Source organism: Zonotrichia albicollis, chromosome 2, assembly GCF_047830755.1.
Source record: "Zonotrichia albicollis isolate bZonAlb1 chromosome 2, bZonAlb1.hap1, whole genome shotgun sequence".
Lineage (NCBI taxonomy): Eukaryota > Metazoa > Chordata > Aves > Passeriformes > Passerellidae > Zonotrichia > Zonotrichia albicollis.
The window spans coordinates 61,779,056-61,790,871 of record NC_133820.1 but is presented as its reverse complement, the minus strand read 5'-3'; the positions used below and the strand labels follow the sequence as shown (position 1 = coordinate 61,790,871).

General features: G+C 39.0%; 1 protein-coding gene across 1 annotated transcript in view; it reads right to left on the bottom strand.

Moving 5' to 3' along the window:
- The window catches only part of LOC102066240 (BRCA2 DNA repair associated), a 35,245-nt gene extending 24,663 nt beyond the window's left edge, over nt 1-10,582 (bottom strand). Inside the window, exons 1-9 of the mRNA XM_005482474.4 lie at nt 10,308-10,582; nt 9,318-9,421; nt 8,458-8,706; nt 6,447-6,552; nt 5,604-5,656; nt 5,458-5,498; nt 5,248-5,359; nt 3,681-3,736; nt 2,643-2,757 (exon numbers count right to left, since the gene is read on the bottom strand). Of these exons, the coding sequence (XP_005482531.4) occupies nt 2,643-2,757; nt 3,681-3,736; nt 5,248-5,359; nt 5,458-5,498; nt 5,604-5,656; nt 6,447-6,552; nt 8,458-8,706; nt 9,318-9,396 (811 nt within the window). The 5' untranslated portion in view covers nt 9,397-9,421; nt 10,308-10,582. The remainder of the gene's footprint in view (nt 1-2,642; nt 2,758-3,680; nt 3,737-5,247; nt 5,360-5,457; nt 5,499-5,603; nt 5,657-6,446; nt 6,553-8,457; nt 8,707-9,317; nt 9,422-10,307) is intronic.
- Nucleotides 10,583-11,816: the final 1,234 nt, after the last annotated feature.

The following is an 11,816-nucleotide window of genomic DNA, read 5'->3' as shown; positions in this document are numbered from 1 at the left end:
TCAGCTTTAGGAAATAACTTGGGAACAGTATTGGTAAACAGAGCTTTCAATTTTATAGTCATTACCTTTACCCAGGAGTGAGTAGGTAAAGAAAAATGTTAGAGGAAACAGGAGGCAAAGGAAATAGATGTAAATGCCCTGGCCTCCTGAGCTCTGCAGTGGCTAAGGCTGCCAAGATGAAACCTGGCTGCCTCAAAAGAGTATTTTTTCCCTCCTATGGACAGAGAATGAGCAGTAAATTTGACAAGAGAAATATATTGATATTTTCCTTCCAAAATTTATACCTGATGATAGGTACCAGACAGGTTAAGAAGCTGTCGATTTACTGTTATACAAAGATTATTAATTAAATTGTCTTCTACAATGATATAAAATAGTACAGTATCTAGAAAGATTTAGAAATAGTTTCAGTCTTTTAACTGATAGAAAGCTTTTAAGTGGTTCCATGATTGGCATAAATATTAGAAAAATAATGAGAAATTTTTGTGTTTAGAAATAACATGCAATGGGGGAAAAATAACCCAAACTCTACTATGTAGAACTTATATATGCCAAATAAAAATATTACCTTCTCAAATGTATTAAATGAGACCCACTTATCAGAACATTCCACATTCAAAACCAGGTTTCCTTTACAGACTGCTTTTTAAGGCTTTTTCATATCACAGAAATCATAATAAAGTACCTAGAAAACAGTCCTCTGATTTCCTTATGGCCATAACCAACAGCTTAACGTTTTCCATTAGCTTTTTTCAGGTATAAATTTTTTTAACTTACGACTCTATAACCTTCCCTACTAGAATTTTTAAATAGTGTAATATCCAAAAGATTTTCCATTTGGAAGTCCATAGAAGATTTCCCAGTACTTGGTCACACACAACAAATTATTTGCAATACATCTACTATAGGTTCCTGCTGATAGGCATAGAAAGTTACTCATTCTCTTTACTTTCTATTTTTTTGCCTGAGTGGTAAATGAGATGTGAAAAAGAAGAAACTGTAACACTACTGATTGAGTGTGCAGGTAGGTCATCTTCCTTCACTAAAGTAGGTTCCTCTGAAGCAACTTCTGTGACCATAACCTTTCATCCTGTGATAAGTTGTCAGTACAGCTTTCTACACAGACACAGCTTATTTGTTTTTACTTAAACAAGAGACATTACTTTTTAGGATTAAAGAAAACAAGGACTAACTGAAAGACTGTACATATACTGTCTGTACACTGAATAATCTCATGCCAGGGAAAAAACAAAAATCAGGGAAATTAATTCTGACTTCTAAACTTACTGGAGGGTGATATTATTTGATGATTTGATATAATATGATCTTATTTTCTTTAACTGAAACAAAACATATACTTAATAAAACTTATTGTACTTTATGACACTATTCCAGAGAAAAACATCTGAAAGCTACAAATGTGGACCTGTCTTTTTTTATACATGGCATCTTCAAATGCCAAATTATCAAAAATGGAAGGTGTAGGAATAGGGAAACACTTGCAAGTTATTTTCAACTCTAAAACAAATGGTCTTCTTCTCCCTCTTATTTTTCTCAGACATTATCTTGTCTACTGCACTATGCAATGTAATAGAACCTACTGGAACACAGACCAAGACCAATTAATTTGTGCTTAATTTCTAAAAGTATTTTGCTAATTACAGATTATTTTTATACATTTACTACCAAACACATTCTTTTCAGCACATTTGGACCTACAGTATAAAAACAGCAGGCCTATATCACTCTGTAAGCAACAATGTTTCCTGATGCCAGCATTCTCAGCTCTCCTTATCAAATTCTAAACTGATTCTTTTAAAATTCTTACATGTACCACTAAACCTTATTTTTAGGGCAGGTCATTCAATTCAGATAAGGAGACAAATTCCTAAGGATATAATGTCCTGTCCAGCCAGCATGAATCCCTACATCACCCTTTTACACTCATGCATGCTGCACCAATCTCTGGTAATAATCTCCCCTTCTGCCATCATTTCTCAACTAAAATCAAAAAAGCTCCCACTGAAATTTACACTTACACTTGATCACTGATGTGATCTAAAAACATGGAATGAAGGTATTCCTCCCATGTCTTCTGTATTTTCTGCATTCAATTAAAGAAATCAGAAACACTTTTTTTTCAAAAGGATTTGTCACATTTTGTACTACCTGTTTTGAACAGGTGAAGTAAATGAAAAAAGGATACAGCAAGAACAAAAACCAAGCTCACCACAGAACAGTGAGTGCTGGGATGAAACTTCATGATAAGAGCTAAGCCTGTTCAATAACTAGAAGCAGTAGTCTTGCTCCCCCTTGAGCCTGTACCATTTTTCTGTCTCAGCTCTCCCAGCCTCACCTCTCCAGTTGCTGTGAGCACACTTCACAGTACTAATCTGGTTGTTGTCCAGGGGCACCACAACCTGACTTTCATGGCTTAACCAGGACACTGATTTAATTCACTGACTCAACAGACACTCCCCTTTATAAGGCTAGATTAATTTTACAAATTAGAATAAACTTAGGGACTCAGAGCACACAGCTGGCAGAACAAACCAGCCAGAGAACAGCCCAAAACACAGAATGCACTTTTATCACCAGTCTTGCTTCACTGAATACTTATTAGGTAAAGCATCAATGCATACCCAAATCTTTGATGTCATCTTCAGCATTTAGCTTTACTGTCTCTGGTACAGACAGCATACTTGCATCACTTATCTCAGGACATTTATCATGCTTGGAAAAAGCGTCGTGCAAAATCTGTAAACCAAAGACAAAAGCTGTTATATTATGTACCAGTTAGCAACACTTTACCTGTGACGGACAGAACTCTAAACATTTACTGCAGTACCTGACTCCATCTCTCAAAATGAAAGGTAACATTTTCACAGGTACACGTGAAAAACAAATAAGCAGAAAATCCCCATTTTTAATGAAAATCAAGCTCCATTTTAAAGTCACCTTCAGGGCAGTGAACGGGTTCAGCAGTTTACTGTAATCCTCTCAAAAAGGGAACAAAGGAGATATGAGCAAGGACAAAGACATTTTGCCTGTTTTCATTTGTAACTGATTGTTAAATGTGAAGTTTCAGATCATTAAGGATCAAACTTAAATTTGTACCAGAATCCTTTTAGTGTCACCCTTGGTTTTCAGTCTCAATAGTCATTCAGGTTTCATAAACACATTGTCAAATTCCAATTATGCAAGAACTTTCCCTACCACTATCAAAGGACTGAAATTAATACTCAATTTCAACTCTTGATTGTAGAGGTTGAGAGCAACAAGTTATTCCTAAAGAATAACTTCCAAAAATCTGATGGAAGTGGGAAAAAACAGACAAATAGATCTTCAGATAAGTAACATAATTCCTAGGTTTGATTCCTCTCAAAATAATACTGACTGCTGCCGAAGCCAAGTGCTTTGGGGGGGTTGGGGTTGCTTTGGTTTTTTTTTAATAAGCACAGCAAAAAATATTCCTCAGAGAGGGTTATTTGTGGGAACACATTCTGCAACCATGTATTTCAAATTCAGTCTTGTGAGCACTAACTTTTTTAAAAAGAATGAGATAGGAGAGCTTAAAATGAAAACGACAGAATTTTTTATTCTTGGCTCAAGGAATGTAAACATGTAATGGAATAGCTTAACTGAAATTGAAGAACAACACAGCTCTTAAAACTACTTACTGTATCAGCCCTTCCATCCTGTTGCTTTGCTTCAGAAACAGAATCATTCTCTCTAGCTTTAGAAGGAGACAGACAAGTCAATTTATTTTCTCCTGAGTAATCTGCTGAGTGTGTTCAAAAACAGCTGTGTTTGGGAGGATTTTGGGAGGATTATTTTAAATTCCACTCAAATCTGTAAATAAACTACTGAAAACTAAAAGTTCTAATTAAAAAGTCATACAGTGGAAGGACAGTGTACAAAGGCAGTTTTGAACCAGCACAAACCCCCACAAATCACAGGTTATGGTTTCTGCTATGCTTCCTGTTACCACCTTGAAACAGCACTGCCATTCCCCTTTCAAGGAGTTATTCATGGCATTCCTCCCCATTTCCTCCCAAAACAGCAGTACTACTTTCACTTTTGTTACAAAAGGAGAAAGTGAACCCTCTTTTTAAAATGCCTGAAGAGCATATACTAAAATATTTCATAGACACAACATCTAGGTTCTGTGTAGCAGCTCTTTCTTTTCACAGGTGTCAGAAGGCAGAGAGCATAATATCACTATTATAAAATATTAAGCTTATTAGACATGTGAGAATGAGAGCTCAAACCACAGCTCATCTCCCAGAACATCATCATTAAGGTATGGATACCTCACCCAGCCCTTCCTTTCAGTTCACACCTTTCTGGGCCAAAGAACACCCAAAATGGCACAACTCAACAGCCTTGCGAATAGTACCATGCCTTACATGCCAAAAGTAATTCTCAGTCCCAGGGCTCATTCTTAATATGCCTTATATGCACTATACAGTGGTAATTTAACAATACCAAAAAGAGCAGTATCAGAAGCTAAGGAAACACATCCAGGTCTTCCCATTTTCTCATGAATTTTCATCAACAAATCATACAGTGAAACTTCATTTTGCTTATCATATGCTAATGAAATCTCACTTTCACCAACACCTTAGGTTGAGGCTAGATGTTTATCATCACTGTTAGTTACTACTGAAGCAATTATCACCTACTCATTGTCATTCACAGCTCTGCTGACACAGCTGTTTGTGCAGCTGTGCAGTAAATGAGCTCCAGGAACTGCCCCATCCAAACAACCCAGGAAATATGAACCCAGGAGCTCGGGTCTTAAATTGGGTGAGTATCCCAGTCCATGCCACTGGATTGATTCTGACGGCAGGCACAGTGAGAGTGGTTAAAATGCTGAACTCAACACTGCTGCTGGGAGGTAAACTCAGCAGGCCACCCTCTTACACTTCATAACAAACCCATTTAACTTAGCCCAGCAGTTCCTAGTTATGTGATAGGGCAAAGCAAACATATCTAATCCTCCTTCTATGCTTTGCTATGTTATTTCCAAATTTATATGCCCTAACCCCTCAGACAAAGGAAGAAAACTTCTGAAAAGTCTTCTGTGTAGAGCTGCATTATCTAAAGGCACCCACTAACAATCACTGTAAGAATTTTGTCTTTTTTTAGTTAAAAAACCAAACAGTTCATACTGAGTGAACTTCCAGCATCAAAACAGGAAGTATTAAACCCTTAGCATTAGCAATTGCTCATTTTAAGAAATACCTATTATCACAGTTTCACCAAGGGTAGGAGGTGTGGCTAAAGAACTTGACCAGGACATATCTGGATCCACTTCTGCTCCCAGACTTTCAGAAATACATTTTGGAGTTCTGACCTAGAAATACATTTAACAATCATATATATAATTTCTATGCCAAATTCTTAATGTACAACTCAGGAAAAGGAAATAAAATGCATTAATAAAATCTGTACCTCCAAAAGTTTTGGTGTGTAAAACAAGCTTCCATATGGACCTGAAAAACATTATGTAAAAAGGACATTAAACAGTAACTAAAAAATATGGATTTTTATCTAGAGATGTAAAATATTTTGTAGAACCAAAAAGTGAAGATACAAACCAGGGTTATTATTTCTCTGAGGTGTTCTGTAAGTGTTCCTCAAAATAGTTGGACTGCAAAAAGAAATTTAAAGCCATAATATTAATTTCATGTCTCAGTTTCTTAAAATAATTGAGTATTTCAAACATTACATATATTACCATCTCCATTATTTCTTTTCTTTCACCATGGTTACTTCCTTGACTAGATAAAACACAGATTCCTCCTAACCATCAGTCAACATTTTAAACATTACCATAAGTCTACTATAAGCTGTAAAATATTTATTTCAGGAAATAATTTAATTTTCAGTGATGATTTGTCTTACAAGTAATAAATTCCAATGTAACCATGCATTTTATAATAGGCTGTATGAAACTGGGGAAATTGGCTTAACTGACTGCAATTAAATAATAAGTTTAACTCTTCTTATAATCAACACAAATACTTTGATAAAATTTATCTGAAATACAGACATTAAGTCTGTAAAAATCAAGGCTATTATTAAAAAAAAATCTCAGTAAATATTACAAATAGCTGTACTACTTGAGAAGCACATGATACATCACTACTACTCTTTCTTTGGATGTTTGGACTTGGAAAGCTGAAATAATGTTAAAAAATTTTGTATTCCAGCTGTGAAAGAGTAGAAAAATAGGAAGAATGATCACCTGAAAGCAAGGACATCTTTGAATTTAGCTAGTGTTTTATTTTCAACTCACTTAGCAACCTACAAGTATCATAAACATATCAGACATACAAGACTATTCACTGCTCCTAAAGTTCAACAGTCTGGTGGGTTAAATGTTGCTTTTTCCTTAAGGCCCAGATTATTTTCTATTTGTGTTGACATATTTAGCATACCTAGCAGTGAGGCAGTTGTGGAAGGTACCAGGAGGAGAAGTAAGCATTTCATTTTCTTGGTCTGTTTTTCTTCTTGTGTTACTAGGGCTCATCAAATTCTCTCTATCTACAACATAGAATACAATAATCAGCACAACTTTGCAGAACTCCAGGTAATGGTTTCAATTTTGAAGTTTAAAGCTAAGCTTTCCAAAACGCAAACAAAACCTAATCCAAACAGCAGCAACAAAAAACACCAAAACAAAAAACCACAACCTAATCCTAATTTCTATTCTAGTATTTTAAATATGTTCAAATTTTATATCCAACCAATGTTACACCATTTTTCAAATGCACAGCCAAAAAGACCCTTTATTATGTCACTTTATTGACTTGGTATTAATCAAGTCATATATTCCATTCCATTTCAGATTTAATGCACTGCATTGTGCCTTTCTTGTCATTGCACAAGTTATTCTTAGGAAAAATACAACATGTGCTAACATAGGTTTGTGCAGCTTCCCCTCAAATTTACTAAGTCATGCACTTATTGATTCAAATAAGCAGCAAAAAGCAAAAATTATTTCCAGAACTGTTGTTGGAGCCACTGCCACTGTCAGCAGCATTTATTGGCAAAGCATCTCCAGGCAAAAGACAATGTTCCCACTAAAGCAGTAGAATCCTATGAACAGTGAGACCCTTACATGGACAATCAACTGCTAACAGGAATTTCTACTCTGAGGTTTCCAAACAACCTTAGGATCAGAAATTACACTTTAGTGAGTGCATTTCTCTCTGCTTCTGAGTTCCTGAGTTGATATGCACAGCACAGGTGCATTCCAGTACCATACCAAGGGATGAAATCCATCAGCTCCCATCCAGGCTCCTGTTTTCACAAGAGCCACTGGGCTCTAACCAAGAAAACAGAACATTTCAGGCAGTCACACATGACCTTTGAACATATGCAGACCAAAATGGACCATTTTGAAATAAACAATCATAAGGTTCCTTCCTTTGCCATTTATGAAACTGCCAAATGAAATTCCTGAAATCAAGAATTCCCTAGGGGCTTTCCACTGTAAAATACAAATAGCTACACATTTAGAAGAAACATGTTCTCAGCAGAAGTTGAGCAGAAACAAAGAGAGTTACAATATTCCATGGAAGTAGTGTTATAAAGTATACTTGAACTGCAGCATAGCTCTAACCCTTCACAGAATTTGCACAGGATCTAAGAACAATTCTGGTAATAAAAGGGAGCCTTGTGTTTGTCTGTAACCTGGTTAGAAAAGCTTATCAGGAGGACACAGGCACAGCAGGTGTACCAATCACATACTTCAGGAATGGGGTTAAATACTCTTCCAAAGAGATTCTTACAGACAATGTTGCATATGTTCTCCATAGAAAAGGTTCTTCTTGCTGGGCAAGGAGGGTGGTGCATCAGAAAGGAGCACACTGTCATGAACTTCCATGATGTACTTGGGATTTGGAAATAATATATGAGAAGTACCTCACAAAATTCCTTTTTTCTCCAAATGGAAAAAAAAAATGCAGTTTTTTCTATAATTTACAATCTTAGTAACTCAAAGAGATGGTGCTGCTAAAACTTTCCAAGAAAGGTTAAGGAGTGCCCTACAGGTTGCCTCACACTTCATCATGATAAGAATGATAAGGAAAGCTTCAAATGAAGCTTTCCCTTTAAAAGCTTCAAAACTTCTGCATAAAAAAATTAGACTGCTAAAAAACTTCACTTTGATTTGCAGTCCACAGGTTATACTGAGCTCATATCCCCTCATAATAACAGTTCTTAGAATGTTTGGACCACAACAGTATCACTTATACAGGGAATTTTGCTTATATATTACCAGTTTATCACAACCTGAATCCACTATTAATAATAATTCTGCATTTTTATATATGACCTTCAGAAGACTACTAAAATAAGCTTTTTAGTCCCACAGTTCCTGCAGTAGCATTATCTATTACATTAATGATCATCAGCTGCAACAGAAGGTTAAAAAAAGTTACTCACTTGCTCCTATTTTTTTCTGATCTGGCTCTTTTTCAGGAGAAGAAGGTGGCAATATTGCATTTTGTTCTTTAAAGAGCAGTGGGGTTGATGCCAGCTGACTGTATGTAGAGGGTTTTGTCCTTGGAGTTTTAAAAGCTGTTTGATCAAGCCAGCCAGAGGGCCCATCAAGCTCTCCAAAGGCTTTGGGCTCATATGGGGGTGCTTCTGCGCTGAGTTCTTCAAACCAATTAAGACTGATGGGCCCTAAATCTACGAAGGAAAACATACAGAAAATCACATGAAAAGGAAAAAGGTTCCTCCATGGAGGATGTGAAAACATACCAGGCATTTCAATGCTGACAGCAAAACACAGCGCTCCTTCCACTGCCATACTCCTGGTATGCTTGTTTCTAGATGGTTTTGGACTCTGATAACCACAAAATATAAAGAGATTTCTGCCCAAATTCTTAGATCATTAACAAAATAACCAAAGGACCAGAAAAATATCCAGTTTGTTTAAAATCACAAGTATACTCTGGCTTTTAGTTTCTCATTTTGCTCAGAGTGGCAAGCTAAACAGGTTCCTTTTAAAATCACTAACTACCACAGGCGTCTCCTGCAAAACACTAAGCCTGGTCAACATGTGGGTATGTATAGAGGTGACAACTCTAAAAAAGCAAGTACAAAAGTAACTATATAAGAATATATCATGAAAAAAAACCTACAAACAAAAATTTGAAGAAATCTAGGAAATAGGTTTGGGGCAAGAACAGCAGCTAACAACCCACATAAAGCTTTCCTGTGAAACATACAGCAAATATGTATGAAATATGGGTGCCCAAAAAGCAATCTTAATAAGAATTACTTTAGATAAGCTGTACCTGATTCACTGCAGTGTGTCTTAAATATTTCGAAGAAAGTTAGTCTTTCCACCGGTTTGCAAGCCATTTTCTTATCCATTAAATTACTGGAACAGTTGAAAAACCTGAGAAGAAATAAAACACTTTCATACACTGCTGATTGAACACCTTAGGCTGGCTTTCCTGCATTTTGTGGTGTGCCACAGCCCAGCTTGTTTTGCTTTGACTGTGATGTGAGCATTCACACACCACAGTGATGAACAGGGTGGGAAAACAACAGACAAGAGCACAGGGAATTATACCAGAGATAATGAAAACACTCAGCAAACACACGACACGATGGAATAGGCAGAACATTTCTGAGGTATTTTAAACACAAATCAAAACCCCACACTCACTACACTATATTAGGATGGAATATGTACTATCACATATATACTCCTACAACCATTATAACTTACATGTCAAGAATTTGATTCAAAGTTGCTTTCAGGTGGAGCAGACACTGCCAGCTTCACAGTTCCATTTAAAAAACATGTATAATAAGCCCATAGTGAGACTTCACCGTCTAACACATCTACGCCTTCCACAGTAAACCCCGTTTCCCACACGATGGCCGCGTTACACACGCTGCCTTACCAAAACCGTGGGGAAACGGGCGCTTTAAAAAAGGGTACGGGCTGCATTAAGACAGAACACCGAGGAACTTAACACTGCCTCAGAAGTACATTTTTAAAAGTGCGGTTTGACCAGCCCGCGCTGCTCTCCGTGAGGGGAAGCTCCTCCGGGGCAATGACCGCGCACGGAGCGCGGCCTGTGCAACCCCGCCGGGTCACCGCGGGGTCACCGGGGACGGGCCCAACCCCCCCCTTCCCCTCACCGAGTCACACTCGGTGACTGCGGACCCCGGCGGGCTGTGAGGAGAGGGAGGGAGGCCCGAGGGGCGGCAGTGACACCCCCAAAACACAGCGCAGTCCCGGGGCAGGGCCGAGGCACACGCGGGGCCGTTACCTGCCGGCAGCGCCTCGGGCGGGGCGGCGGCCGCAGCATCGCCTCACGCAGGGGAGCGGGGCGGGCAGGGAAGGCGGCGGGGAATGATGAGGGGGCAGCGCAGACCCCCAGCCCGGCCGCCCCGTTCGAAGCTTGGCGCCAACGCAGCCCCGCGCCTGCGCAGCGGGAGCATCCGCCGCTCCCGCCTCCCGGCAATGAGGCGGCGGAGCGGCCCCGCCTCGGCCTGCCCCGCTCGGGGCCCGGCATTGCGGCCGGCGACACGTGGTGCCCGCCGTAAGGGCTGTCCCGCCTTGGCTGGCTCCGCACAGAGCAGAAAGGCTGCGTGCCCTGAGGTGGGATGGCCGCCAGCAGCGTGGCGTGTAGAGGCGAGGGGGGGCGGTACCGCATCCACGGCTGGCATGGCCCGCGTTGCTGGGCAACAGCAGCAACACCCACCCCTCGGGAAAAGGCTCTGGAAGGCTCCCAGCGGCAGCGCCGTGGGCAAGTGAACTGTGCAAGCCCCAGACTCTGCTTCTCAGGGGGCTTTGTAGGCCTTGACACATGACATGGTTGTTGACATTCCAATAAAGAGAATGTTACTATCCTCCACATACATGTCCATTCCTGCTTTGTCTCTACATTAAATTCTTGGTTTTGGTGATGGAACAACGTCAAGATGTGTGGAACACTCTCTCCACCACCAACTTTGAGTTTACAATCTTCATTTTAGTGGGATGTTCATCTATTCCTGTGCCATAAAGGGGTTTCTTGCTACCTCTCCACAGCAGTCCTTATGTTGCAGTTTTATCACATCACCTGCTTAGTCATCTGCCACTTCCATCAGTTTCTTGTCCTACAATAATTTTCCATATACCTTGTCCTTTGAAGGAACTTTAACTTCTAACCTTGTAGTGTTCTGGGAAGCTGCAGTAACTTTCTTCCCAAAGCGTTTTAGAGGAACTCCAACGGCTGATTTAAATGATGGCATGTAGTTTCCAATTTGATTTCTATCCCCATTCCTAAAGCACCTTAAAAACTTCATTTTTTTGCAGCTACACTGCAATCATTAAGTTTTAACTTGGCTATATCAATACCCTATTTTTGCTTTGATACTGACAGTGCTTTGAAAACCCAAGCGACATGTGGAGTCTTGAGACATTTTTCTTTTAATTATGATGAATGTGTTTCCTGAATCTTAATCTCTTTGTGTCCTGTAAAAATGCTGTTTCTTACTCATTTATCTCAGACCCTTGAAAGTGTCAGATACACTGTGAAGGTTTAAAGACATCATCCCTATCAGGTCTTCTCTAGTGTCTCTCTTGATGGCCCAGTGAATTTTATAAAGCAACACATTTATAAAGATGGTAATGAGTCATACAAAGAAAGGATTTCACATCACTGCAGTTCCAGGGATTTAAGGGTTACATACACAGTAATGATTTAATTACATTATTCTAACTGTATTGCCTTAAAATTAAACTAAAGTGATGTAATTATGGAAGAAGGAAGAAGATTAGACTAATATGCACA